Consider the following 26,152-nt stretch of genomic DNA (forward strand, 5'->3'; position numbering starts at 1 on the left):
TGGTTTGACGTAGGATTTCCTAAAAGGCCATAGTGTGGTGGAAAAAGGTAGAACAGTGGGTTGCAGCTAAGGAGCTTGCTAAGGTGCAACGACTGGCCTGCTTAGCCATAACAGGCGGAATTAGCAGCACATCAGCTGCTGGGATGGAAACCATGATGGACATGCCTCCACTATACCTTTGGGTCAAGATGGAGGCAGCAGCTGACTTAAAAATGGTAAAAACTGTATCTCATTGGTATATCCAGAATCACACACTTACATAGTGAGTGTAGTAAATATCGGAATAGCTGGGGAAATGCCAGACGACTATATAATAACTCCCAACTGCTTCAACAAGCTTTACAATATACTAATTGGAAGCAGGGAGCAGTGGAAAAAAAACAGTACGACATCGTATGGGGGACACTGTGTGGTTCACGGATGGGTCTAAAGCAGACCAAGGGTTGAGGCAGGGGTGTGCATGGTTCAGCCAAGACTGGAGGGCATCGTCTCTCTAGGAAAATTGGCCTTGGTATTCCAAGGTGACATTACTGCAACCAGGGCATGTGCGGAGGAGAATATGCGTAGGTGCTACAAGGACCGTAGCATCTACATCTATTCACACAGCCAGGCAGCCCTGAAATCACTGGCAGCTTCTGAAACGAGATCTAAGATTGTTGCAGAATGCCACAGGGCTACGGTGGAGATAGGGGGAAGCAATAGGGTAAATGTAGTGTTGCAGAATGCCACAGGGCTCTGGTGTAGATAAGGGGAAGCAATAGGGTAAACCTAGTGTGGGTCGTGGCAATGAACAAGCCGACAGATTGGTCAGGATGGGGGTAACGACTCCATGTATTGGACCGGAACCTGTCCTGACACTCACTAAGGCTATGATAAAAACAGAACTACGGAACTGGCTTAGGAAACAGCACGTAGAATATTGGACCAAGGTCCATAAACAAGAACATGGTAAGCCGTGAAAGGAAAGAGATTAAACTCATGACTGGACTGATCACCGGCCATGAGAATTTCAAAAAACACCTACACACAATAGGTATAACGGAAGAAGACCCTAAATGTAGGACCTGTGATGATGCTTCGAACGCATAGCATTGAAGAGCAAAAGGTACAGAATCTTCGGGACAACTAGACCAGAAGAAAGTGTGTGTAACAAAAACCTGGTAAAGGGACTCCTTGCACTTTTTAAGGCCATTGGTTGGCTTTACTAGAAGTACAGGGAGAGATATTGCACAATAAAATCGGTTTCGGTGCGGGCAGTGGCGGGTTAGACCAAAGCTGTTTTAGCTTCCCTGTCAAAATCAAATCAAATGAAAATCAAATCAGGAATGAGAAGTTGCTAACGTAGCAAGAACTTACACTTGTAGTACAAAAATGAAGGTGACTCCCTTTAGCGGGACTCAAACCGTTGCCTTGTCCGCGACACTCTGGCGAAACGCGAACGTCAAACACTTGACCACAATAAATTCTTACTGCCGACAGCTTCATACAGATACATCAGTCACATAATACACGCGTAAAACTTGCCTTGCGATTTTCTAGGAATTGCCTGAGTATTGCACCTTACTACCTTCACACTGTGTTGCTTTAATGGTCTGTTAAAGGTGTACAAAGTCTGAAGTCAAAGTCAATCCGTGGTCCTAACGTCGTGGCATCCTCTTGTAAGATCAGTTTAATGGCAACTAACGCATTTCCCCTGTGCAGGTCCCTTTAAACTGTACTGCAGCCGTTCGTTTTTGTTGAACAATTGTTGCATTTGGCACTCCCCAGCTCAAGAGAGCTGCTACGCCATCGTTCGTGTTTCCATTGGTAACCATTACACGTCAGCAATAGATGGCCTCAAGCAACGGAGTGAACACCGGATGCGCCACTTATCGTGGCTTAAAGGCCGACTTGCAATATCATCTGTCGCCGGAGCTTCATGGTCTTGTTGAGAGTGTTTGCCCAGTCACCGCTGAAATAGTTACATCGGCAAACTCACTCTCTCGCTGTATAAACTGGAACATCCCCTGTCGAAAGTGAAAGCGTGCCTTAATGTTTGCCTACGGCCGGAAGGGATTACGTACTTATAATCAGTGGCGAACTCTTGGACACGGAAGCAAACAGCTTAGTTTAATTAATGAGAGAGCGGTCCGACCCTCTCTCCACTAACTGCGCACCGCTGACATCGGCCATAAAGTCGCTAAAAGATAAACACGACACCAGCGCTAGTGTGGACAAACGTCACCCGCGTAACAGCAGTCGCAGCGGATAAACGCCGCAAGCGCTGATGTAGAGGGTCGCTACTGCACACTGCTCAGCACTTAAAATGGTCGTCAATGGCGGCCGTGTTCACCTCTAAACAGACGTACTTCGGCATGCGTCGTGTAACACCACCCACGAAGTTATTTACCAAACAAATTAAAATTATGACAATGAGTAACCATTTCACTTTAGATTGGCGGTTCTCTGACCCCAATTAGTGGAACCACACTTGTCTGTTAAAGCCCTGCAATATTCGTCTGTCGAAAATAATTACACAACAGTGAAACAACTACATTGGTCTGATTTGGAAACACTGCTGACTGTTGGGCGACTAACTCAGAGGTACGAGTGTGGATCAAAAAGTAACACTGCTGTGTCACGAACAATTTAATAATGAATATATAACAATGGAATTAGTAGAGATCATAGAGCCTGAACTGTCCTCTTCACAACAACACGTTCCACACAGCCACCATGCAGTTGTACACATTTGCACCATCGCTGAATCCAGGCGTCAAAACCAGTTTGATAAAATTCAGGGTTTTGCTTCTTGACCCAGGGTTTTAAAAAGCCAAGTTTCGATGTTCATTGTGAACTCTAACGCGTCCGCCTCGTCGAATCACTTCTTCAGCACGTCCTCGATTGGTATCGGTGACAGATGTCACACTCTGGCCGCTGTGCGGTTTATCTGCAGTGTCCGTTTTTCCGCCACCTAACTTATTCACCCAGCGCCGTTCTTTGCTGATGTCCATTACAGCGTCCCCGTATACTTTCTTCATGGGTGAGATTAACACAACTTTAAAATAAAGGCACGAGAAACAAAATATAATGAAAGGATACGGAATACATGTAACTACACGTGTCACTGGTAACTGATTATCTGTATGAGCAATCAAATAATCACGCCTCATTACAACGTTTCGAAGCAAACCTTTTGCTGAACATAAAAAGACACACTGTCGTGCAACTTTCTGTGTGTCTACACGCTATTACAAACAAGTACATACATTTCTATATCTCTATGGGGACAATTTCATAACTGTGCTGCAATGAAACGGAGAAATTTATGGCTAATTCATTTATAAAAGATCTTGAGACAAAGAGCGGCTCGTACAGGTTGTCATTGTCACATGTTACTAAAACGATACCATTTGGCACATAAAACAACAACAGTTATGAAATCTGAACATCGCTTGGACAAAAAATACGATGTATAAGTAAATCTCTTCTGTATTGCGATATTATAAGTAATGTACAGAAAAAGTTCAAAACTCAATGGAATAATGCATCACCCGAGTTAATATCTACCGACAGTCTAACAGCATGCGAGAAAAAATATTTCCTAAATAAATATATTTTACGTGAGTCTACCGTCAAAATTAAGTCGAAAACTCTACGAATCTTTGTGTCGACTGCAGATAATGTGATACTGAAGGTGTTTGACTTATTGTAAGAAAGAGGTAAAAATTCTTCGAGGAAAACTGTATCAAAAGTAGCGCCGCAAGCAACGAATAACTTTAACTCTGCTTATGATGGCTGAGACAGAGATTACATTCGTCGTTCTGCTAGAAGTTCATTTAATTCGATAGTGTGAGACTGTATTCATAACATATTATGTAAATAAATATGTATGAATAAGAATAACGGTGATTTCGGAATGTATTAGTTTACGGATGATGCTACATCTCTCTTGTTTTCATAGTTTGGCTGGGTATCTAAGGAGGTCACCCCACTAAATGTAAGCTATTAGCAGTTCTGTGACACAGGGAGACAATCAGTATCATAAGAAAAATTTGTAAATTAGGAAGTCATAAATCCGTAAGCTGACCGAACACTTTAACACTTTATTCCCATTGGTCCCATTATCCCCCTCCTTCTGATCATCTGTAATCAGGAGTACCTATAACGTAGCGTAAATACGTTCACTGATGAAACTTGCCAGTGATTTCATACAGTAAGCATTCTTTATCACAGAAGAACCAGTGGAAGGGAAGAATATGTACAATGTATTATGAGAAATAGTGGCCTTGAAAGTAGGTGGTGAAATTCCCGGTAATGGTGACTTCACACGGTCTTAGTCGATGGTCAAATTTTGTTGTAAAGTGTTTACTCGCATACGATCTCTCCTTTACCTGAATTAAACAGTGACCGCGTAGTAAAAGAGTATTTTGTTGTTGTTGGGACTTACCTTCTGGTGGATCCGTCTCCATGAATCTTCTCTCCTTTCACAATTCTGGAAGGGTCTCTTACAAATACTGACAACACTATACAACAGAAAATTCTGTGAAGGTTACATCAGCTTGTCTTAAAAGTTTGCTAGAGATGAAACCTAGGTTAAGAAATGAACACTGAATGTTGTAAAACTAGCAATTTTCTACAATTAATCTCTCTCATAGTTTAATTTCACTATCATCTGAATTATGTTCCTGCTCTGATTCTAGATAAAACTAGTCTATAGCACTGAAAAAGTTGTTAGTGAGCTAAAAGACCGCGACAAATGTATGGTAGAACGAAGAGTACTCCACACCACAGAAAATCCAACTCTATTTGTACCTTAACAGCTACGACTATTCTATCACTCATTATGTACTTGTACTAATGTAAACGTTTATAGGGCTATAACTATAAGACATTGGTCTTTATGTTAATTACTCTACAGCAAACGCATCGTTATTAATTTGCTGACAGACTATGAGTTCTAATCGGGCACTGACCACTCTCCAAACAACACTAATACCTCCTGCTGGCGAAGAAGGATAAACACTTTGCTTTCGTTCTGTATTGTTAATGCTAGTTTCAAAACGTGGAAAGAGCTGTGCAGCTATTTTTACAAAAAGGAAACACGGACATATGTTGTTCTCCAGGCCCACAACTGTTAATATTACAATACCATGTAACGATTTACAGTGAGACAGACTCAAACACCACTTTTTTTTTCTTTTTATTCAAAGAGCTGTCAAAATATTTTGTGAAAGACAGTATTAATGAATGAGAAGAGGAAGTACTATAGACGATGGTCAGCCAAACAAGTTTCATAACCACTGTGGACAACTAACTGAAGACGTGTCACTGAAGCGAAGGCACTCGAAAGATGGAAGAAAATGTATTTGCAATTAATATTGACAGATTGTGGGACGATTTGTAACCTAATCCTACGTCACCCGTTAAAAATCTGTAGTCTTTGAGTATGACGCGAGTGACGATAATACGAATATTTTATTTATCACCCATTGTAAAAGGAGGCGTGTTCAGCAGAACCGAAAGGTAAGGTTTGCTCTTTGAGTGCTGAGATTTCTGAAGAACGAAAAAATGTTATACTCACAAATTAAGTGACACAAATGATTTCTAAATGGAGACGTGTGAAGTGCGTGACGATCATTCGGAACTGATGTGTTGTGTCCTACTGTACTGTGCTGGTAGACCCAAGAAAACATTGTCATAGTAGAACAACTTCCAATTTCAGTAGCTGTAATTTGCACGAGTATTTTGGCAGAAGTAAGCCATCCTTTCAAGTAGCCCAGTATCAAAACATAAACAACATCGGAAAATTTAAGCGGAATAACGATATGCATCATCTGATGAAGGGAATGATGGATTCAAAATATTATTGTATATCTGCACGTACGTAATATTTATAAGAGGAATGTTATATATATCCTTCATATCCCCGAATCGTCAGGGTTAATGTTACCTTGTGCAAACGTTCCTTTCACGGCAACAAGAGTATATCACTCACTGATTTTCCCAAATCTGGAATGACAGCAGACGTATGGAAGATGTTTGCCGTTGAAAGTCTATTTCTGAAACGTGCGCAAATAGCTTACGTGGTAGAGCACTGCCTGTGAAAAACAATGTTTGTGTGTGAGTCCTAGTCTGTCATACGGCTTCAGCGTGGTGCGTACACTAAGTTCGAGATATTTCTGTAGTCTAATTTTCCACATTCGAAAATTCGTTAGTGCTCTCTTTCATCTGATAAAGACGTGTTTTCGTAGTGTAATTAGCTTCGTAGTGATCAAAAGTCGTCTAAGAGAAGAGAAAATCTGTCTTATCTCATTTCGCGAGAAATGTGTTAACAAGTTCGGTAATTACACTCTAAATGATACCGCTAGGGAACTTGACATTATTCATGTGAATGTCTCTAACATATTCACCTTTGAAATGATGTACATGAGTGACCGTAACGAGTCTTATTTAAGGACCAAGCATTCCAGAAGACAGCCACAGGGGTACAGTTTACCTACAAAATAATAGTATGTACTAATCGTATCAATGAACGCGCTTGAAGACAGATGTATAAGAATCTGAAACGAATAGTATAAAGATCAGTAAATGTGGCCAGTTACAGTTATTCTGCGTATTTCGGTTGATATTCATGCCAGCCACGGTTAGACTTAAACTGAAAGATCGTACTTTAAGATATTTAACTCCAGTGAACAGAAGATTCGAAACTAAATGTAAACACCTCTTACAACTCTTCCGACTGACTGACTGCTCCCTATAAGGCAGTACGAGGAGTGATCTACGATAACGGGACATGTGATTAGCGTGTCCCCAGGCACGTCAGCCATTAAGCCGTTACAGGCAGTGGATGACTCCTGATGGTACCTCTGCTTTTATATTCAAGCAACTCATCATTTGACCTCACGAGGCTGTACCCGATTACAGATGTCCCTACCTCATAAAAAGCCGCGATGTACCGGGAATCGAACCCGGATCCTTCCACACCGAAGACAGCGACTCTAACCACTCCCCTGTCGAGATTATAGAAGAAAAATTCCGAACTACTGAGTGTAAAAAAATGTGTGTTAACCAGCCACGTCGTCAACAGCAAACGCGAAGAATTTCAGGTTCATGTGAATAGCAAAAAAGGAATGAAACCTGTTTTAATTCTCTGGTATCCTTTGCTACACTGTATGCCAGCTTCTTGTAGAATGAAATGCAAAGTGTTTCCTTCCTGCACGAGCAGCAAGTCTCTACACAAGCCACTTACCTCTGTGACGGCCGAGAGATGTTGCAGAGAAAAATTCGATCGGTGCATTTCTCTCGGCACCTCTCCGCGTCACACTGACGTACACTGCACCGACAAGCAAAAACTGTGTTTTAGAATCAAGCATTTCATCTGCCCGAATGAACAGAGACAAGTCCGTCAGCAGGTCGTTTGTCGAGCTCGATGAAATTTCCCTCAGAGTCGTTGTCACCAAATTAATAAAGATGGAACCAAAAGCGATAGGCGCTGCGCGGAGGCCGCAGCAGCAGTAGTAATAGAAGTAAAAGTGTCTACGGTACCTTTTTACCGTCTAGCTCGTGCGTGCCTTGGGCTAAAACCTTATCTACGCTAGCCGGGTCGGCGAACGTGATAAACCCGAAGCCCCTATAAGACAACATAAGAAAATTTTACTAACAAGAAGGAAAACAGACATCTACTTGCGTAGGCAGACAACAGCTAGACAAGAATACACAGTAAAACTGTAAATCTAAGGCTGGTAAAAGGACAGAGAGAGACAGACAGAGAGAGAGAGAGAGAGAGAGACAGAGACAGAGAAAGAGAGAAAGCAGAGAATGAAGGAGAAGGCACACAGCGCTTGCAGCAAATTAATTTCATAAACAGCAAAAAATCGGCGTCCTCTCGGCGTTTCAGCCGGCCGTGCTGCTCCAAATTAGTTTCACTGATCCGACTGCAGGTCAAAACCAGTGACGGGTGCGTTACAACCGTTTCCTCTATTATTCAGCGCATGCAACAGCAATGTTAATAAGTGAGAAGCTATATGCCAACAGTGAGCAGCGTACTGAATTTTACATCTCATGGCAGATTAAAACGTCGCAACGGACATTTGTGTACAGCTGATTCTTGAACTGTAACTGTACAATGAATACGGTACGACTGATGTCCTTCACCTCGCACCAGGAATTTTTCCTCTCTACTACTTCGTACTTTTATGAAGACTCATGGGTGTAAAAAGAGGGAAGATGGTTCGTAACACCTCAAAACTTCAGACGAATTAACGCAAGATAGCACCGCGGTAAAGTATACCAATTTCGCTCATTTATTTTAGCTAAAAATCTCTGCATTTAATGGTACGATTTTTCTATCACTCCTCTTCACAAGATAATATTTCATAAAAGATGAAAGAAGCCGGCCGCGGTGGCCGAGCTGTTCTAGGCGCTTCAGTCCGGAACCGCGCGACTGCTACAGACGCAGGTTCGAATCCTACCTCGGGCATGGATGTGTGTGATGTCCTTAGGTTGGTTAGGTTTAAGTAGTTCTACGTTCTAGGGGACTGATGACCTAAAATGTTAAGTCCCATAGTTCTCAGAGCCATTTGAGCCATTTGAAAGAAGAGTGTACATAATGAAGGAAGTCACTTACATGACTACCATTCAGTTACTTAGGTGCTCCGCCGTGTTCACTTTACTCCAAATAGGATATCAACAGTGGACAACATACGAGGGCTATTTTCTTTTTCAAGGTCTGATCGGTGGCGAAATGGAAGCCACAATAAAAATCAAAAACTTTTCATTTGCAACATTTAGCTACACCCTCCAACTACTTTGCCCATACAGTGACAAGCCAAAACTTTATGACCACTGCCCATTACGACGTTGGATCCAGTCTGGTGGCATTTCAGGCACGTGACGCGATAACGAAAAAATGTAAGCGGAACACACGCGGACGGGGGATCACTCTAGCGAAGATATAGCTGCTAATGGGGAAATCCATTGGAACAAGCGAATTTGACAAAGCGCAGATTATTATTATGCAGAGCCTGTGAAAGCGTATCTTGAAAACGTCGAAGCTGGTCGAATGTCCACGTGCTACTGTCGTGAGCATGTACGAAAAGAGATGAAAGGTCAATGGAACTACGAACAGGCGATGAACTATTGGACGTCCTCGATTATTCACAGAACGTGGAGTTCGAAGCCTTAGCTCTGTAAAGTAGGATAGGTGCTGATCTGTGGCTTCTCTCGCTACGGTCGCAAGCTCGAATCCTGCCTCGGGCATGGATGTGTGTGATGTCCTTAGGTTAGTTGGGTTTAAGTAGTTCTAAGTTATAGGGGACTGATGACCTCAGATGTTAAGTCCCATAGTGCTCAGTGCCATTAGAAACCATTTGAGGCTTCTCTGCCGAAAGGGGACAGTGCTGGTGCATGCACAAGTGTTTAGGAGCGCACCGTACATTGTTGAACATGGAGCTCCGCAGCCGACCACCCCTGCGTGTTTGCATGTTGATCCAACGACATCGTCAATTAAGATTACACTGGGCACGGGACCATCGGGATTCGACGGTCGATGAAGAGAAACGTGTCGGCTCTCCGAGTGAAACATTTTTGCTACAGTGGGTCGACGGTCGTCTCCACAAACGCCGTCATCGAGGTGAGCGGCGGCTCGGAACGTGCAGCGCGCCACGAACGCAGGGCTGGTGGGACCAGTATTATGCTGTGGGAGACATTCTCTTGCGCTTACATGGGACCTATGGTAGTAATCGAAGACATGATGACAGCTGTGAACCACCTGCATCCCGTCATGCTTCTTGTCTTTCCCCACGGCGATGTCATCTTTCAGCAGTGTTCAAATGGTTCAAATGGCTCTGAGCACTATGGGACTCAACTGCTGTGGTCATAAGTCCCCTATAACTTAGAACTACTTAAACCTAACTAACCTAAGGACATCACTCACATCCATGCCCGAGGCAGGATTCGAACCCGCGACCGTAGCGGTCGTGCGGTTCCAGACTGTAGCGCCTTTAACCGCTCGGCTACTCCGGCCGCCCTTTCAGCAGTGTCTCGGAGCCAAAATCGTGCTACAGTGGTTTGAGGAGCATTATAGTGAACTCACATTGATGTCTCGGCGAGCAAATTCGCCTGCTTTAAATCCTCTGGGACCCATTTGGGTCGCTATTGGGCGCCATCACCGCGTACACAAATCAGCGACCCGTTACTTATGCGAAATACAACATATGTGAGTAGACATCTGATGTCACATACTTATGCACCTACCAACAAACTGTCAGGTCCTTGACATCAGAATCAATGATGTATTTCGTCCCATAGCCGTACAAACAAGTTGTTAAGCAGGTGGTCATAATGTTTTGGCTCGTCACTGTAGTCGCCGCTCTGGCTTAGACATTTGTCATAGCATTATACTAACTTTCCAGTACCCAGTGTCATGGAAGGTAGTGGCCCGTGCTTTCTGCAGATTATCTACGCTGTTCTACTGTGCCAAAATGCTGTCCTCGTAACCAGCTGCCGGCCGGTGTGGCCGTGCAGTTCTAGGCGCTTCAGTCTGGAACCACGTGACCGCTACGGTCGCAGGTTCGAATCCTGCCTCGGGCATGGACGTGTGTGATGTCCTTAGGTTAGTTAGGTTTAGGTAGTTCTAAGTTCTAGGGGACTGATGACCACAGATGTTAAGTCCCATAGTGCTCAGAGCCGTTTGAACCGTAACCAGCTGTTGATGTGAGCAAATAGATTAAAGTCGTGGGGAGCCAATTCCGGGTTGTGTGGTGGGTGATCAAACACATCCCATAAAAAACGCTGCAGGAGCGTTTATTTTTTTGCAGCTGCAATGTGCGGCTGAGCATCGTCATGAAGAAGAACAATGTCTGATGACAACATTTCTCTTCAATTGCTCTGAATTGCCTTGTTATACGACTTTCTCGAATCGCCTGATCCACTCGCTTACCTCCCTGACCGTCGGTCCCCTGTAACTAAGTGGTCAGCGCGACAGAATGTCAATCCTCAAGGCTCGGGTTCGATTCCCGGCTGGGCTGGAGATTTTCTCCTCTCAGGGACTGGGTGTTGTGTTGTCCTAATCATCATCATCCCCATCGATGCTCAAGTCGCCGAAGTGGCGTCAAATCGAAAGACTTGCACCCGGAGAACGGTCTACCCGACTGGCGGCCCTAGTCACACGACCTCTCTGACCGTCTGCGCCATGAACGTCCTGCTTGAAAGTACCGCGACTATCTCCGGACTTCGCTGTCAAGCATGGCAGTTATGTTAAGTGAGATGCATGAGACCAAGCGGCATCCCTTAGCATGAAGACATCGAAAGACAGTACGCATTTTCACGTGCTCACTGTGCGCTTAGTACTGAAAAGTGCGATGCGACGCGATCTACGGTCATACTAGGGACATTGATCAACGCGTCTGCGGAAAACTACAATATGGTTTTTGCTGTGGTTTTAAGTTCGCAGTCGATCGGACCGTTGAAAAAAAAAGTCCTTGTATCAGAGAAATAGCCCTGCAAAACAAATTTATCCGAATAAGATGGGAATCGGTAGATGTGGATCGGTTCATCTCTGCCCCCTATGCTAGCGGTTATTCGGCTCGGCACTGATTGACAGAATTACGGAAAGTCCTCCAGAGAGATAATGTGGCAGATAGGGTCCATCTCGCACTTTAGGTAGTCAACATCCCGAGTAGATTGAACTGCCCTGCCCATAATGCGTCAAACGTTCTGAGATCTGGAGAGATCCAGCGACCTTGCTGTCCAAGGTAGGGTTTGGCAAGCACGAAAACAAACAGTAGAAACATTTGCCATGTTCGGGCGAGCATTATCCGCTGAAATGTAAGACCAGGATGACTTGCCATGAAGGGAAACAAACGGGAGCGTAGAATATCGTCGACTTACCGTTCTTCTGTGAGGTTGCGGCCTATGACAACCAAAGGGATCCCTGGAATGAAAAGAAATGGTACCCCGCCGTAGGCGGGCGACAGTCAAGTTGGTACCCCCCACACTTGTCCATGACATCTCCAGACACAACTGCAGCCTGGAATCTGATCGAGTCGAGTATATTTGTCTTCAGTCATGAATACTGATTCGAAATGAGCCCCGTTGACATGTCTGGACACGTCATCGAGAGCGGTAGTGTACCAACCTCACTGTTATCCACCGTACGGTCCGAAAACCTAGAGTCATGGTCTGGGGTGCCAATTCTTTTCATAGAAGGGCGCCTTTAGTTGTGATCCGCGGCACTCTCATAGCGCAGCGATACGTCGACGGTATTTTACGCCCAGTTTTTTTGCCATTCATGGCAAGGCAACCTGGGGTTATATTTCAACAAGATAATGCCCGCTCGCACACGGCGAGAGTTTCCACTGCTTATCTTGGTGCTTACCAAAACCTAACTTGGGCAGAAAGATCTCCGGATCTCTGCCCAGCTCAGAACTCTTGGAGCGTTATAGGCAGGGCCTTCCAACTAGCTCTGGAGTCGGCGAGCTAACGCTCCAATTGGACGGAATCTCGCATGACTTCCCTCAGGAGTGTGTGTGCAACAACTATGTCAATCAATGCCATTCTGAATAACAACTTGCATAAGGGCCATAGGTGATCCAACATTTTATAGACTTGTTCAATTTGTGAAGCCCTTTCCCTTCAGTAAATCATCCAATTTTTCTGAAATTGAAATCATTTGCTTTGCTGCAGATATACGCCGCATCTAGCGATTTCCGTTCCATTCGGATAATTTCTTCGCGTTGCCAGTTTTATTTTGCCGAGCCAGTAGTAGGACTCACATTGAGAAACTCAGCCAGAGATGGCTAACTGACGAAATAAAGTCAGTTGCTAAGGTAACGATACAATGACGTGTCCCTCTGTTCAAAAATGGCTCTAAGCACTATGGGACTTATCATCTGAGGTCATCAGTTCCCTAGACTTAGAACTACTTACACCTAACTAAGCTAAGGACATCACACACATCTATGCCCGAAGCAGGATTCGAAACTGCGACCGGAGCAGTCCCTCTGTCTACATCTACATTTTGTAACTATGGTTTGTATTCTGTGATGTACCAGTATTAGTTTTATGACTTCCCGCTCCGTTCGCGAATAGCGAATGAGAAGAAAAACTGTCGGTAGCTCTTCTCTTCCCAAATATTATGCTCGTTGTCATTAGGCGAGGTACAAGCTCGAGGAAGTAAAAAATTTCTTGACTCTGGTCACGAATGTGCAACGTCAGAACATTGAAAGCGATGTTTTCTGCAATGCAAGGATGTTTCCTCGTAAATAATTCTGACTGCCTTTCTGCAACGAAATAATATTTTACTCTTAGGTATGTCACCAGCGATATCTTAATCTGCCATGAGATTTTCAACCAACTTACCACTTTAAACAGTACTGCTCGGCATCGATTGTGCTGTAAGGAAACAGTGTTAAAATGTGCAAGTGATAAAAGTGATAAATCTACAACTCCAACTGTAAATGAAGATTAGTGAAACAATACTGTACTGAGAAGAGGTCAAGACTGCAATAATTCATACACATTTGCCATTACACTAGATTATAAAAACAACGCATTATTCACTTCCAGTCACAATAACAAGAAATCTAATTGAAGTATTTTTTCGATATTAATTATGCCATCTCTTAATTTTCTATGATGGCAGGTAGGTCGAACTTATTCATCCGTTTCATTGGGTATAATCACTATATTAAGGATCTTCTAGTTATCCCTCACATCGGGCGAGATACCTTAAATTTTACCAAGAGGAACGTATATATGGTTCGTAGCAATTAACAGAGATACATCAGAGCATATAACCGATTTATATTTTAATAAACGTATTAAATATTCAGAATTCAACAGTAAGAAATAAAGAGGAAAGGAGAACGAAAGTAACAGAAAAAAATGAAAGGAGGTACAACGTGTGAAATAAAGCTTCACATATAATTATTTTAAGAAACAAACCTATATTTTTACATTTTTCTCACTATGTAAATGCATAATTTCCTAATATAATGTCACATTTTATTCCGAAATCAAATGCTCATAGCACAGAACGGTTTGACCCAACCTCCTGTACTATAATGTGGGCAAAAACTTTAAGCTGTGCTCGGACCTAAGGTTGGTATGAAGACTGCAGCGCTTTGCTAGATAGAGAGATGATATGCTCTTGTGTTCCTCTAACCTTTAAAATGGCTTACAAAATCAGTTGCGGGGAAGAATGCAGTTTAAAGTGAACTCCCAACGTCGATGCTCGTTGAGTTTTTCACAAACAAAAATCATTGTCAGCGGCTGAAAAAAATTGATGTGTGGCAGAGATGATGCTAGAAAGGACTCAGGATTGGGTTCCGGTCCTTTAGGTTTTTAATCTGACACCATTTAGCTATCAATCCACACCCTAGTGGACGGAAAATCATTAAGAGGGGAAGAATCGGGTGTCATGTGAATGACAACCGTACAGGTAAGCTATAATTTGAGGAGAGATAAGTCGGGTTCTATTAGTGTGCAGCTTTGTATTATTTAACGTAAGCAGTGTAAATAATATTCAGCGTCTGATAGCAACATTCACACAGAATTAAGGGAGTTGCGTTCTTCCTAATTATGTAAACACCAGATCTTCTTAAAGGCCAAACACGTTTCAGCACATCTGTCTCTACGTAAGTTTCATATTTCAAATTTTACTACGTGTCTCAGTGGTCAGCGTGTCTGGCTGCAGTGTGGTGGACTCGCGTTCGATTCCTGGTACTGGCGTAGATTTTTCCTTGGTGGAGGGACTACAGTGGGGTGTACTCTGCCTCGTGAGGCTAACTGGGGAGTTGTTTGAAAGAGAATGCCGGCAATGGCTGTGGGAGTAGCGTGATGACTTCGCGACCCTCCGTACTGCATCCAATGAAACTACTGGAGGAGAATGACAAGGCGTTCGGTCGCTCCCTACAGAGTTGTTCCATCAGGTCCAGAACGCGGGGTTTTGCGTTTTTGCTGGGTTTTACTGAGGTTTTAGTCTCTAGAAGAACACATTTTGTAGAACCTTCTAGGGACAAATATCAGAATAAAACATGACTCATGATGTTGACAAAGATGTGGTGAAACATATTTGGACAGTGAGAAGATTAGTTGTTTGTATAACTAGACGGAAACCATCATCATCATCTTGGACAGTTTCCAGCCACTGGCTGGGTCTGTCGGGAACACAAGCCTCTCCATCGTGTTCTGTCTTTCCACCATTCCCCCTCTTCCACCTTCGTCCAGTTCTCTCCTCTTCTCGTCACACATTCCCTCACTCCCTTCACCCATCTATCTCTTGGTCCTCCTCTGGGCCTCTTCCCCTCCAGTTGTAGATCAAACATCCTTTTTGGAATTCTTCCCTCATCCATTCTCTTCATGTGTCCATACCACTGCAGTCTTGATTTTTCTATCCAGTCCTGTACTGGTTCCTCCTTTAGTCTTTCCCTCACATACACATTTCGCAATCTGTCTCGTCTTGTTACACTCAACCTGCTCCTCTGGAACTTCATTTCACTAGCCTGTATTCTACTTTTGTCGTTTTTGTGCATTACCCATGTCTCACTTCCGTATGCCAATATGGGGACAAAGTAGGTTCGGTATATAATTCCCTTGGATTTCTATGGCACCTCCGTGCTCCAAATAAGCCCCCAAATGCATTTGTAGAACTGCCCTGCTTTTCTGCACCTTTCATTTATTTCCATTGCGTTTCCCCCCTTACTTTCAATCATGCTTCCCAGGTACTTGAAGTTCTCTACCGCTTGTAGTTTTTCCCCTCCACAAGTTATATCCACATTTGGCCTATTCTTCTTCCTTGTTGTGACAATTATTTCACTTTTCTTTGCATAGAAATGCATTCCATATTGTGCTGCCGTTGCCTCCCATACATGTAACTGCTCTTGCACCTCCTTTTCGCAATTTCCCCATAACATCAGGTCATCGGCAAAAAGCACTGCTTTCATTTTATGATCTCCAATTGCATCTGATACTTGCTGTAGGATTTCATCCATAACAATAATAAACAATAAAGGCGAAAGTGCACTTCCCTGTCGCAGCCCATTTTCCAGCTTGAACCATGCAGTACGTTCCCTCCCCACTTTCACACAACTCTCACTTCCCTCATACATTTTTCTGACTTTTCGTGTTATCTCTTCATCTATCCCTTTTGCGTTCAGCACATCCCAGAGCTTGTCCCTACAGATACTGTCATACGCCTTCTCAATATCTAACTAGACGGAAACCACGCCCCTTAATTTAGTCTGGAAACACAGCTATTGTTGGAATGTAAAGAACTAAAAGATGCTGACGTCCGTACAGAATCAAATTCAGGTACATGACACAATCAACGCTGTCGTTGAAAGATCAGAACAGTCTCGAGTTTGGGTAAACAAGTCAAACAATTAACGTCATCTACACATATTACAGCACTGTGTTTTTCTGTTTGTATGTGAAGCATAATCTCACGAACGACTGTAGAGATTTTGATACGGTTTTTCCTAAAACGTGGACTGATTCACGAGAAAGGTTTGTGTGTACAATTTATTACCGCTACGCCAGACGAATCGTCTGGTCGTAGACACTTAGTGCTACCGGCACGAAGCCAGGGAAGTCACTAGTTCCATTATAATTATTATCAATCGTCTGCATTAGGCCGTGCTCACACGAACGGGGACACAGACTAGACATCTGACCTCACGAGAGACAGCGTCGTGGCCACACGGGACGAACTGGTTAACGTGAATTGCGCTCTCCAGGGACCGTTGTTGGCTTTATTTGGCAGTTTTCTTATGAAAATGGACGCGCGTGAAATAGCTGGGTTAACTCTGTTAGCCATTTTCGAAGAAGAGCGGAGAAAAAGCAGGTTCTGGATTCTTCGATGTCTTGAACAGTAAATTGTTGGTAGAGGATAACTACATAACGATGTACAGCAGTGTGAAATAGATCTACGTACTAGAAGATGTTATTCGTTAACTCAAATGAAGTTTCATTTTCAGCATTAACTTGAATGTAGTTAAGATACAGAGGGTAATGTCAGTTTGCGCGTGCGTAATATCCATATTCTTGGTGTTGCATTGCCTACGGACACTCTGAAATAACGTACTTCACCGCATGGATTTCAAGATCGAGATCTGTTTCGTAATTTCATTCGAAAGGAAGAGACGAGTTATTCGAAGCAGCTCACCATCATTGAAAAAGATATTGACCGGAAAACATGAGCCCGTCCATAAACACAGAGGCAGGTATCCTCTGGCGTTCCCAAATATCAAATACGATTGAAATTGGAAATTTGTAGTAAGATCTTATGGGACGAAACAGTAGAGGTCATCGGTACTTAAGCTTGCACACTACTTAATCTCACTTAAACTAACTTATGCTAAAGACAACACACACACACACACACACACACACACACACACACCCATACCCGAGGGAGGACTCGAACCTCCGACTGGGGGAGCCGCACGAACCGTGACAAGACGCGAGTCGGGCGATTCTTTTTTCTCACAGTCAGATATGATATTTTGAGTTGATAGTCGTGTCACACATTATACCGTCTGCACTACAGGCACGTCTTTTTTTTTTTCAAATAATTCTCAGGCACAAGAAGGTGCTAGCACTTACGAAAACCACATTGTTTCAGCGCGAACGAAGATGCTACGTGCAAGAGAGGAGATAAGACACAAAAATAGTATTGAAACTTTCTGGCAGATTAAAACTGTGTGCCGGGCAGAGACTCGAGATCGGGACCTTTGCCTTTCGCGTGCAAGTTCTCTCCAATTACAGCACTCAGCGTCACTCCCGAACCGATCGACGTTCCCATACTGCTAGTTCACTTTCAATTCCTTGCCCGATTTTCTTTCTTGATATCTTTGAATCCCGAATCCTGGGTCTGACCCTTTGAATGAAGTACTGTATCACATATGATAACATCAACAAACACACACACAACAATGCTAACGAAATACACATCTTTCATACACAGCACTAACTAAACACTACTGTAACATTACGCACAATACGCGATTCAACGTCACATATCCATTTTTTTTCGCAGAGATTGGCTTACATTAGATAATCTTTGCATTAGATAACCTATGCTGTTTGCGCCAAGCAGAATTTTTGAAGGCTCCAATTAATCTTTGCGACTGAGGCACGACAGTGATAAATACAATAATCGTCCATAATGTAATAACGTAGCGTAGTGGTTAGTTCAGAAACCTCAATTCTAGAAGGTCGTAAGTTCAAGTATCAACTGCAGTGAAATTTATTATTTTAACAAATCTAATCAAAAGAGTTTAACTATTATTTTATTCAATTAACTGGTTTAAATGTAATTTTTTTTATTTCTCGTACTTTGTCGCGCCATATTCACCATCGTATTGACTTCTTTATTCCCTCTTATTTTTATTCCCATCCTTTTTTCGTCGGCAATGTGCTCGTGTCTCCTGTCGTCTGCAACCAAGTGCCAAGCAGAACTGCTCATCGACTGGTAACACTGCAGCCCGTTTATCCAGTGTGAGGCTAGTTTCAGATAACCAGTTACAACGAGAAATTACAGTTTGCTTTTACCTCTGAAACTGGAATTTATCTGCCTTGAGTTTGCTCGTCGAGTTTAGCCTTAAGCGCCGCGAATAAAGGAATGGCGATTTCAGTTCTGCCGCTGATTGTTGATTGCCGTTTGTTCAGATACACTGCACATAACGAGGTTGTGGTTAGGTTAGGACAAGAGAGTTTAAATTTAGAGCTACAAAATGTGTCGTCTGTCGCAGTTCATTCACTGGTCACTAAAATCAGTTGTCGACAAAGCATCTCGCATTTCCGTCATACCTCGCGGCAGCCGCTACCAATATTGCTCCGCGTTACACATTACTGTTTGTTACTTCAAGGGACGAGAGGCGTGCGACAAGTGCTATGAGGGAGAGCAGGCGTAATTGTGTTACCACATGCGTGGCAACCCAGCGTATGCAACCTCTTTCAATGATTTCTTTGATCACCAGTATGGGGCTCATCCCTCTTCTCTGTTACCTCCTGGAGTTCGCTTTCGGCTCTTGCTCCAGGAGATTAACTTCACGCTCCCTGCAACTTTCCCGGTGTGTGTGAACCCTTCACCACCTTGACTTCGTGCGACAGCCCGTGTTCACCTTGGCCTTCATTCGCTTCCTAAGGACATTACCCCAGCCTCGCTCTGTCGCCTTCAGTTTCACGAATTTTGCACGGAACTTCGCGATAGTACCTTCGTGTACACTGATGACTCTCGGACTGACCGTGCTGTCGGGTGTGTCTTCGTCATTGCCGCCCACGTTTCACGGTATCGGCTTCCGGCATACTGCTCAGTATTTACAGCCGAGCTCTTCGCCCTGTATCAGGCCGCGGAGTACGGCCGGCAACACATGCTTTTCAATTGTGTCATCAACTCAGACTCTCTCAGCGCCCTTCAAAGCCTCTGCGCGCTGTACACCGTCCATCCATTGGTGCAACGGGTCCAGGAAAACTGTCACTTGCTCACTCTTGATGGAGCCACTGTGATGTTTATGTGGGTCCCTAGTCATGTCCGGCAGGAAACGAGGCTGCTGACGCTGCTGCCAAGGCTGCAGTCCTCGTACCTCAGATCGCCACTGGTCCTCCCTACATGGGAACAACATCCGGGTTGTTAAGCCTCTCCCAGCGGCTTGGACGACCTCTTCTTGGGCCTCCCGCCGCGAGGAGGTCATTTTAACTAGGCTGCGTATTGGGCGCTGTCTTTTTAGCCGTCGCCATTTGTTCAGTGGTGCTTCCGCACCACTCTGTGTAGATTGCTCTCAACTTTTAATCGTCTGCCATTTCCTGACGGAATGCCCTTTTTTCTACAAGTTTACGTTCCCGTTTGGGTTTGCCGGCTGAGTTATCGGCCATTTTAGCGAACGACGCGCGAGCTGTCAACCGCGTCATAGCAGTACGGCGAAGGCCATTTAATTTTTAGTTCTGGACCACCGCATCTCTATGACGTATTTTATAGACCTTTCTCCACGTCCCTATTTTTTACTGTCTTATCTTCCGGCGTTTGGGACTGACGTATAGTCGGTCTTAACTCTTCTCTTTGTCTTCGTGTTCTACATTTTTGACATTGGCGTATGGCCCTAGATTTTTTTCGCCCCCTAAAACAAAACAAACATGCTGTGGACGTTATTACGTGTATGAGCAGAAAGTGACTGTTCATCGCAGTGAGCGTAAATCAGTTGGTTACTCGTTGGACTTTAAGAGAGTATTGTACACTCCTGGAAATTGAAATAAGAACACCGTGAATTCATTGTCCCAGGAAGGGGAAACTTTATTGACACATTCCTGGGGTCAGATACATCACATGATCACACTGACAGAACCACAGGCACATAGACACAGGCAACAGAGCATGCACAATGTCGGCACTAGTACAGTGTATATCCACCTTTCGCAGCATTGCAGGCTGCTATTCTCCCATGGAGACGATCGTAGAGATGCTGGATGTAGTCCTGTGGAACGACTTGCCATGCCATTTCCACCTGGCGCCTCAGTTGGACCAGCGTTCGTGCTGGACGTGCAGACCGCGTGAGACGACGCTTCATCCAGTCCCAAACATGCTCAATGGGGGACAGATCCGGAGATCTTGCTGGCCAGGGTAGTTGACTTACACCTTCTAGAGCACGTTGGGTGGCACGGGATACATGCGGACGTGCATTGTCCTGTTGGAACAGCAAGTTCCCTTGCCGGTCTAGGAATGGTAGAACGATGGGTTCGATGACGGTTTGGATGTACTGTGCACTATTCAGTATCCCCTCGACGATCACCAGTGGTGTACGGCCAGTGTAGGAGATCGCTCCCCACACCATGATGCCGGGTGTTGGCCCTGTGTGCCTCGGTCGTATGCAGTCCTGATTGTGGCACTCACCTGCACGGCGCCAAACACGCATACGACCATCATTGGCACCAAGGCAGAAGCGACTCTCATCGCTGAAGACGACACGTCTCCATTCGTCCCTCCATTCACGCCTGTCGCGACACCACTGGAGGCGGGCTGCACGATGTTGGGGCGTGAGCGGAAGACGGCCTAACGGTGTGCGGGACCGTAGCCCAGCTTCATGGAGACGGTTGCAAATGGTCCTCGCCGATACCCCAGGAGCAACAATGTCCCTAATTTGCTGGGAAGTGGCGGTGCGGTCCCCTACGGCACTGCGTAGGATCCTACGGTCTTGGCGCGCATCCGTGCGTCGCTGCGGTCCGGTCCCAAGTCGACGGGCACGTGCACCTTCCGCCGACCACTGGCGACAACATCGATGTACTGTGGAGACCTCACGCCCCACGTGTTGAGCAATTCGGCGGTACGTCCACCCGGCCTCCCGCATGCCCACTATACGCCCTCGCTCAAAGTCCGTCAACTGCACATACGGTTCACGTCCACGCTGTCGCGGCATGCTACCAGTGTTAAAGACTGCGATGGAGCTCCGTATGCCACGGCAAACTGGCTGACACTGACGGCGGCGGTGCACAAATGCTGCGCAGATAGCGCCATTCGACGGCCAACACCGCGGTTCCTGGTGTGTCCGCTGTGCCGTGCGTGTGATCATTGCTTGTACAGCCCTCTCGCAGTGTCCGGAGCAAATATGGTGGGTCTGACACACCGGTGTCAATGTGTTCTTTTTTCCATTTCCAGGAGTGTATTATTGATTTTTTGTGATTGAGCCAGTGGCTCACTCTTGTTGCTTTAAGATATTGTTACTCCTTTTATGTGAATGATCTGTTACGAATGTTATTGTATAAGACATTATTCAGACATAAGCCTGAGTAGTTTGGTCGTCTTGTGGGCAGCTGATGTTATAGTTGTCTGGTGACAGCGGTATTGGTAGATCAAGGTTCAGTTAGAGGTCATATTTACTGATCCTAGACAAGATTGAGGATACCTGGGCATCGTAAGTTTTACCTTTATTATTGCTGGTTATGGCCGAGAAGTAGACATTGTAAGTTGTTATATTTCTGCACACTAGTCCGCTATAGGGCAAAACTGAATTTATTCTGTATCTGAATTTTTTCCGTTATTGTTATAGGGAAAATTGTGCTATTTTTGTTTTGGTCCTACTTAAGTTTCTTTCAGGCTATGAGAACACATACATTCTAAGAAAAGAAAAAAAAGGAAAGAAATACGCGCCAAGAAGAAATTATTCGAATGGGACGGATATCGGTAGATGTGATGTACAAGTGTAGAGAAATGATTACAATATCAGAAAAATTGAATGATTTATTCCAGTGAGAGAGCTTCATAAATTGAACAAGTCACTAACGCCTTGGTCCGCTTCTGGCCCTTTTGAAAGCAGTTATTCGGCATGCATTGACTGTTGGATGTTCTCCCCATCGATATGATGCCAAATTCTGTCCAATGGGAGCGTTAGATCGTCAAAATGCCGTGGCGAGCTGATGGGAAGGCCCTGCCCATGATTCTCCAAACGTTCTCAGTTGAGGAGAGATCCGAACCACCTTGCTTGGTTTGACAACCAGTAGAAACTCCCGTCGTTTGCGGCTTGGCATTAACTTGCTGCCGCGCGGGATTAGCCGAGCGGTCTAAGACGCTGCAGTCATGGACTGTGCGGCTGGTCCCGGCGGAGGTTCGAGTCCTCCCTCGGGCATGGGTGTGTGTGTTTGTCCTTAGGATAATTTAGGTTAATTAGTATGTAAGCTTAGGGACTGATGACCTCAGCAGTTAAGTCCCATAAGATTTCACACACATTTGATTTTTGAACATTATCTTGCTGAAATGTAATCCCATGAATGGTAAAAAAACACGACGTAGAATGTCGTCGACGTACCGCAGTGTTGAAAGGGTGTGGCGGATGACAACCAAAGGGGTCCTGATTGAGATGAAATGACATCGCAGACAATCACTACTGGCTGTCGGGCCGCGTGGCCGGAGACAGGAAGGTTGGTGTCTCACCGCTGCCTGGGGCGGCTCCAGTCACGACTTCGGCCTGGAATGCTATTGACTCGATTGCCTTCAAAGGTGAGTCCGCTTCGAACTGAGCCCCGATCACCCATTCGGATAATTCCCTCACGGTGCGTCGTTTATTTTTATCTTTCAGTGTGTTTTGCTTTATTATAAGTGGTTTACCATTTTGTTATTTGAAGTTTCGGTGCTTCATAAAAGAAGCGTTGAACTGAGTCCCGCTTCTGTACAACACCCAGTCTGGACTCCATTCCACATAAATTCCATGCTACAAATAACTGGGATAGTACACAGAGATTGCGATGGGTTGAACACATATTTAATCATAATTCACTTATTGAAATTGTCATATCCCTGTTATACAGGTTGACGCAAAAAGAAGGCATGGATTTGACTTGCAACAGCGGTGGGAGTGGAATTGGTGGTCTGAGGGACCTGTTGTGTAGGTTTGAGCGTCAGGTATCAGTCGCAAGGGCACAGTGGACCGTGCATCATAACATTTTTGCTGTTGAAAATTTCTTCAAAAGTAATGACTCTGTGCTCACAGTCCAACGACTGTTCTGTACACACTTCAGTGTTCCGCGAAATGGTTCGATACTTGATCGCAACACAATATTGCGTTGGTTTGCCTCTTTTCGCACAAAAGGAAGCAGACGTCGCCTGGGCGTCCTCGCACGGTGCGAACGCAGGAATATGTAAGCGCAACTGTTCTTCAAAATCCTCGCCGCTCCACCAGGCGGCGAGGTCGAACTCTGAACTCGTCTCGTCGCTCGCTGCAGCGCTTCCTGATCGATGAGTTACATTTCCATCCTTACAAAATTATGATCGTGCAGGAGATTCACGACCCTGATTATGGTGAATGGGGACAGATAGGCGAGAGGATGCTTGATGTTCTTGCTGATGATGTTGTGTTGAAGATGAGCGATGAAGCGGACTTTCACTTAGGCGATTATGTTAGTAACCAAAACTGTTGAAACTAGCAACAGCAAACCGACAGGAAGAGCATCAAAAACCACTGCACAGTGTAAAAGTGACAGTGTGGCGTGGAGGGTTCAAGGTGGGAATCATTGGGCCTTAGTTTTTGAAGAAGGTGATGCTAGTGTAGCAGTGAATGCTGCACGTTATGTTGCAATGCTAGGCAGTTTCGTGCGGCCACAACTGGACACTATAGGGATAAACATGGCAGACTTGTGGTTCCGACAAGATGGAGCCACAGCTCACACAGTTGATCGAGAAATGTTCCCCCAGCCCGTAATCTCACGTTTCGTATCAACTGGCCAGCGCGTTTGCCTGATTTCTTGTTTGTGACTTCTTCTTATGACCTTACTTAAAAAGTAAAGTGTACTGCAACAAACCTCGTACACTCAATGACCTGAAAGTTGCAATACGTCAAGAAACTACTGCTGCTTCAAATGACATGTTGACGAAAGTCATGGCAAAATTCGAAGAAAGACTTTTAATTTGTATTCACGAAGAATGTCGCTATCTGCCTGACGTTATCTGCAAAACGTGAAAAAGGTGACAAATCATCAATTGGATACGTTATGAAATGTATGTGATCGAAATTGAGACAATTATGCTAGTTTGAAATCAATCCGTTATTTTTGCGCCTCCCTGTACTCTGTTGTACCGATTCACATCTAATGTAGCAAAATAATGTGCAGTTTCTAGTATCTGAAAGACGCAACAGCTGTATTCAGCTGCAGTCCCCGGGGCAAGCCGGCTGCGCGGTGATACAATTGTGGCGCAGCTTTATACCCGGCGGTACTGGCCCGTGACACGTGAAGCCCTTTCGAGCTGTCAGGGACAAACGATCGCGGAGCGTCACATGACAGCTACCTAATAACCAATCACTGGCAGGGGCTCCCTGCGAGCATTGTGTAAGCGCGCCGGCCTTCTGGTGCAATTTCGCGTGCAAACTCTGAAAAATAGCCCAGGCCACATCCGGAGAAAACTACGCTGTTCAACCTGAGCATCACGACGGCCACCACTTGCGTTAAAATAAAACACGTCAGGGTCACGCTGAGCGAAAGTGACGTGCGCTAGACGTTCGTTGCTGCTACTGGCAATGTGCGCTAGACGTTCGTTGCTGCTACTGGCAATGTGGAGGAATCATTCACTACTCCGTGAGCGGGGAAGGGAAAACAGCGCCGATTTAAGCGTTTCTAGTTGGTTCGTATATCTCAGCTGGTGGAATCGATACTAATGATAATTGCAAATTACAAACCTAGACAACAATTAGTTTTAGCACTCGTGTTGCAAAGGCTGTAACGAGAGTTTTACTAACAAGGGAAGCTCCTCACCGCCCCCCTCCCGTCAGATTTAGTGGTAAAATGGCCCGGTGGTTAGCGCGTCAAACACTGAGCACAGATCAAGCATGAAAACAGGAAGAACGTGCACTGAACTGTGAAAAAAGAAGTAAAATAGGAACTGTTAAAAGTCCAAGCTCAATTCGCAATATCGAACGAATTGGAAGTACCACTGCATCATGGTTGTGTTGTCACGGTGTTGGTCTGCCAAGGGGGAGATTCGTTCAAAAATGGTTCAAATGGCTCTGAGCACCACGCTGGTGGTGGTCACGGAAGGCGCCGTAACGGCTGTACGATACGTGAATGCCATCCTCCGGCCGATAGTGCAACCATATCGACAGCATATTGGCGAGGCATTCGTCTTCATGGACGACAATTAGCGTCCCCTTGGTACACATCTTGCGAATGACTTCCTTCAGGATAATGACATCGCTCGACTAGGGCGGCAAGCATGTTCTCCAGACATGAACCCTATCGAGCATGCCTGGGATATACTGAAAAGGGCTGTTTACGGACGTGATCCACCAATTACTCTGAGGGATCTACGCCGAATAGCCATCGAGGAGTGGGACAATTTGGACCATCAATGCCTTGGTAAACTGTGGATGGTATAACACGACGAATACAGACATGCATCAGCGCAAGACGACGTGCTACTGAGTATTATAGGTTCCGGTGTGTACAGCAATCTGGACCACCACCTCTGCGGGTCGCGCTGTATGGTGGTACAACATGCAATGTGTGGTTTTCATGAGCAATAAAAAGAGCGGAAATGACGTTTATGTTGATCAATTTTCCGTACTTGTTCCGGAACTCTCGGAACCGAGGTGGCGCAAAACGTTTTTTTGATGTGTGTATATCGCAGAAAGTGGAATACCAATAAAATAACACTGAAAAGTTGTAAGTAGGCTGTTTAGGTTTAGGTTTAGTA

General features: G+C 44.8%; 1 protein-coding gene across 1 annotated transcript in view; it reads right to left on the reverse strand.

Moving 5' to 3' along the window:
* LOC124778758 (RNA-binding protein Musashi homolog Rbp6) overlaps positions 1–26,152 on the reverse strand; it is a 1,305,122-nt gene that overhangs the window by 1,079,433 nt on the left and 199,537 nt on the right. The window contains exon 2 of the mRNA XM_047253666.1: positions 7,528–7,612. Within this exon, the coding sequence (XP_047109622.1) occupies positions 7,528–7,612 (85 nt within the window). The remainder of the gene's footprint in view (positions 1–7,527; positions 7,613–26,152) is intronic.

This window comes from Schistocerca piceifrons, chromosome 1 (genome assembly GCF_021461385.2).
Source record: "Schistocerca piceifrons isolate TAMUIC-IGC-003096 chromosome 1, iqSchPice1.1, whole genome shotgun sequence".
Lineage (NCBI taxonomy): Eukaryota > Metazoa > Arthropoda > Insecta > Orthoptera > Acrididae > Schistocerca > Schistocerca piceifrons.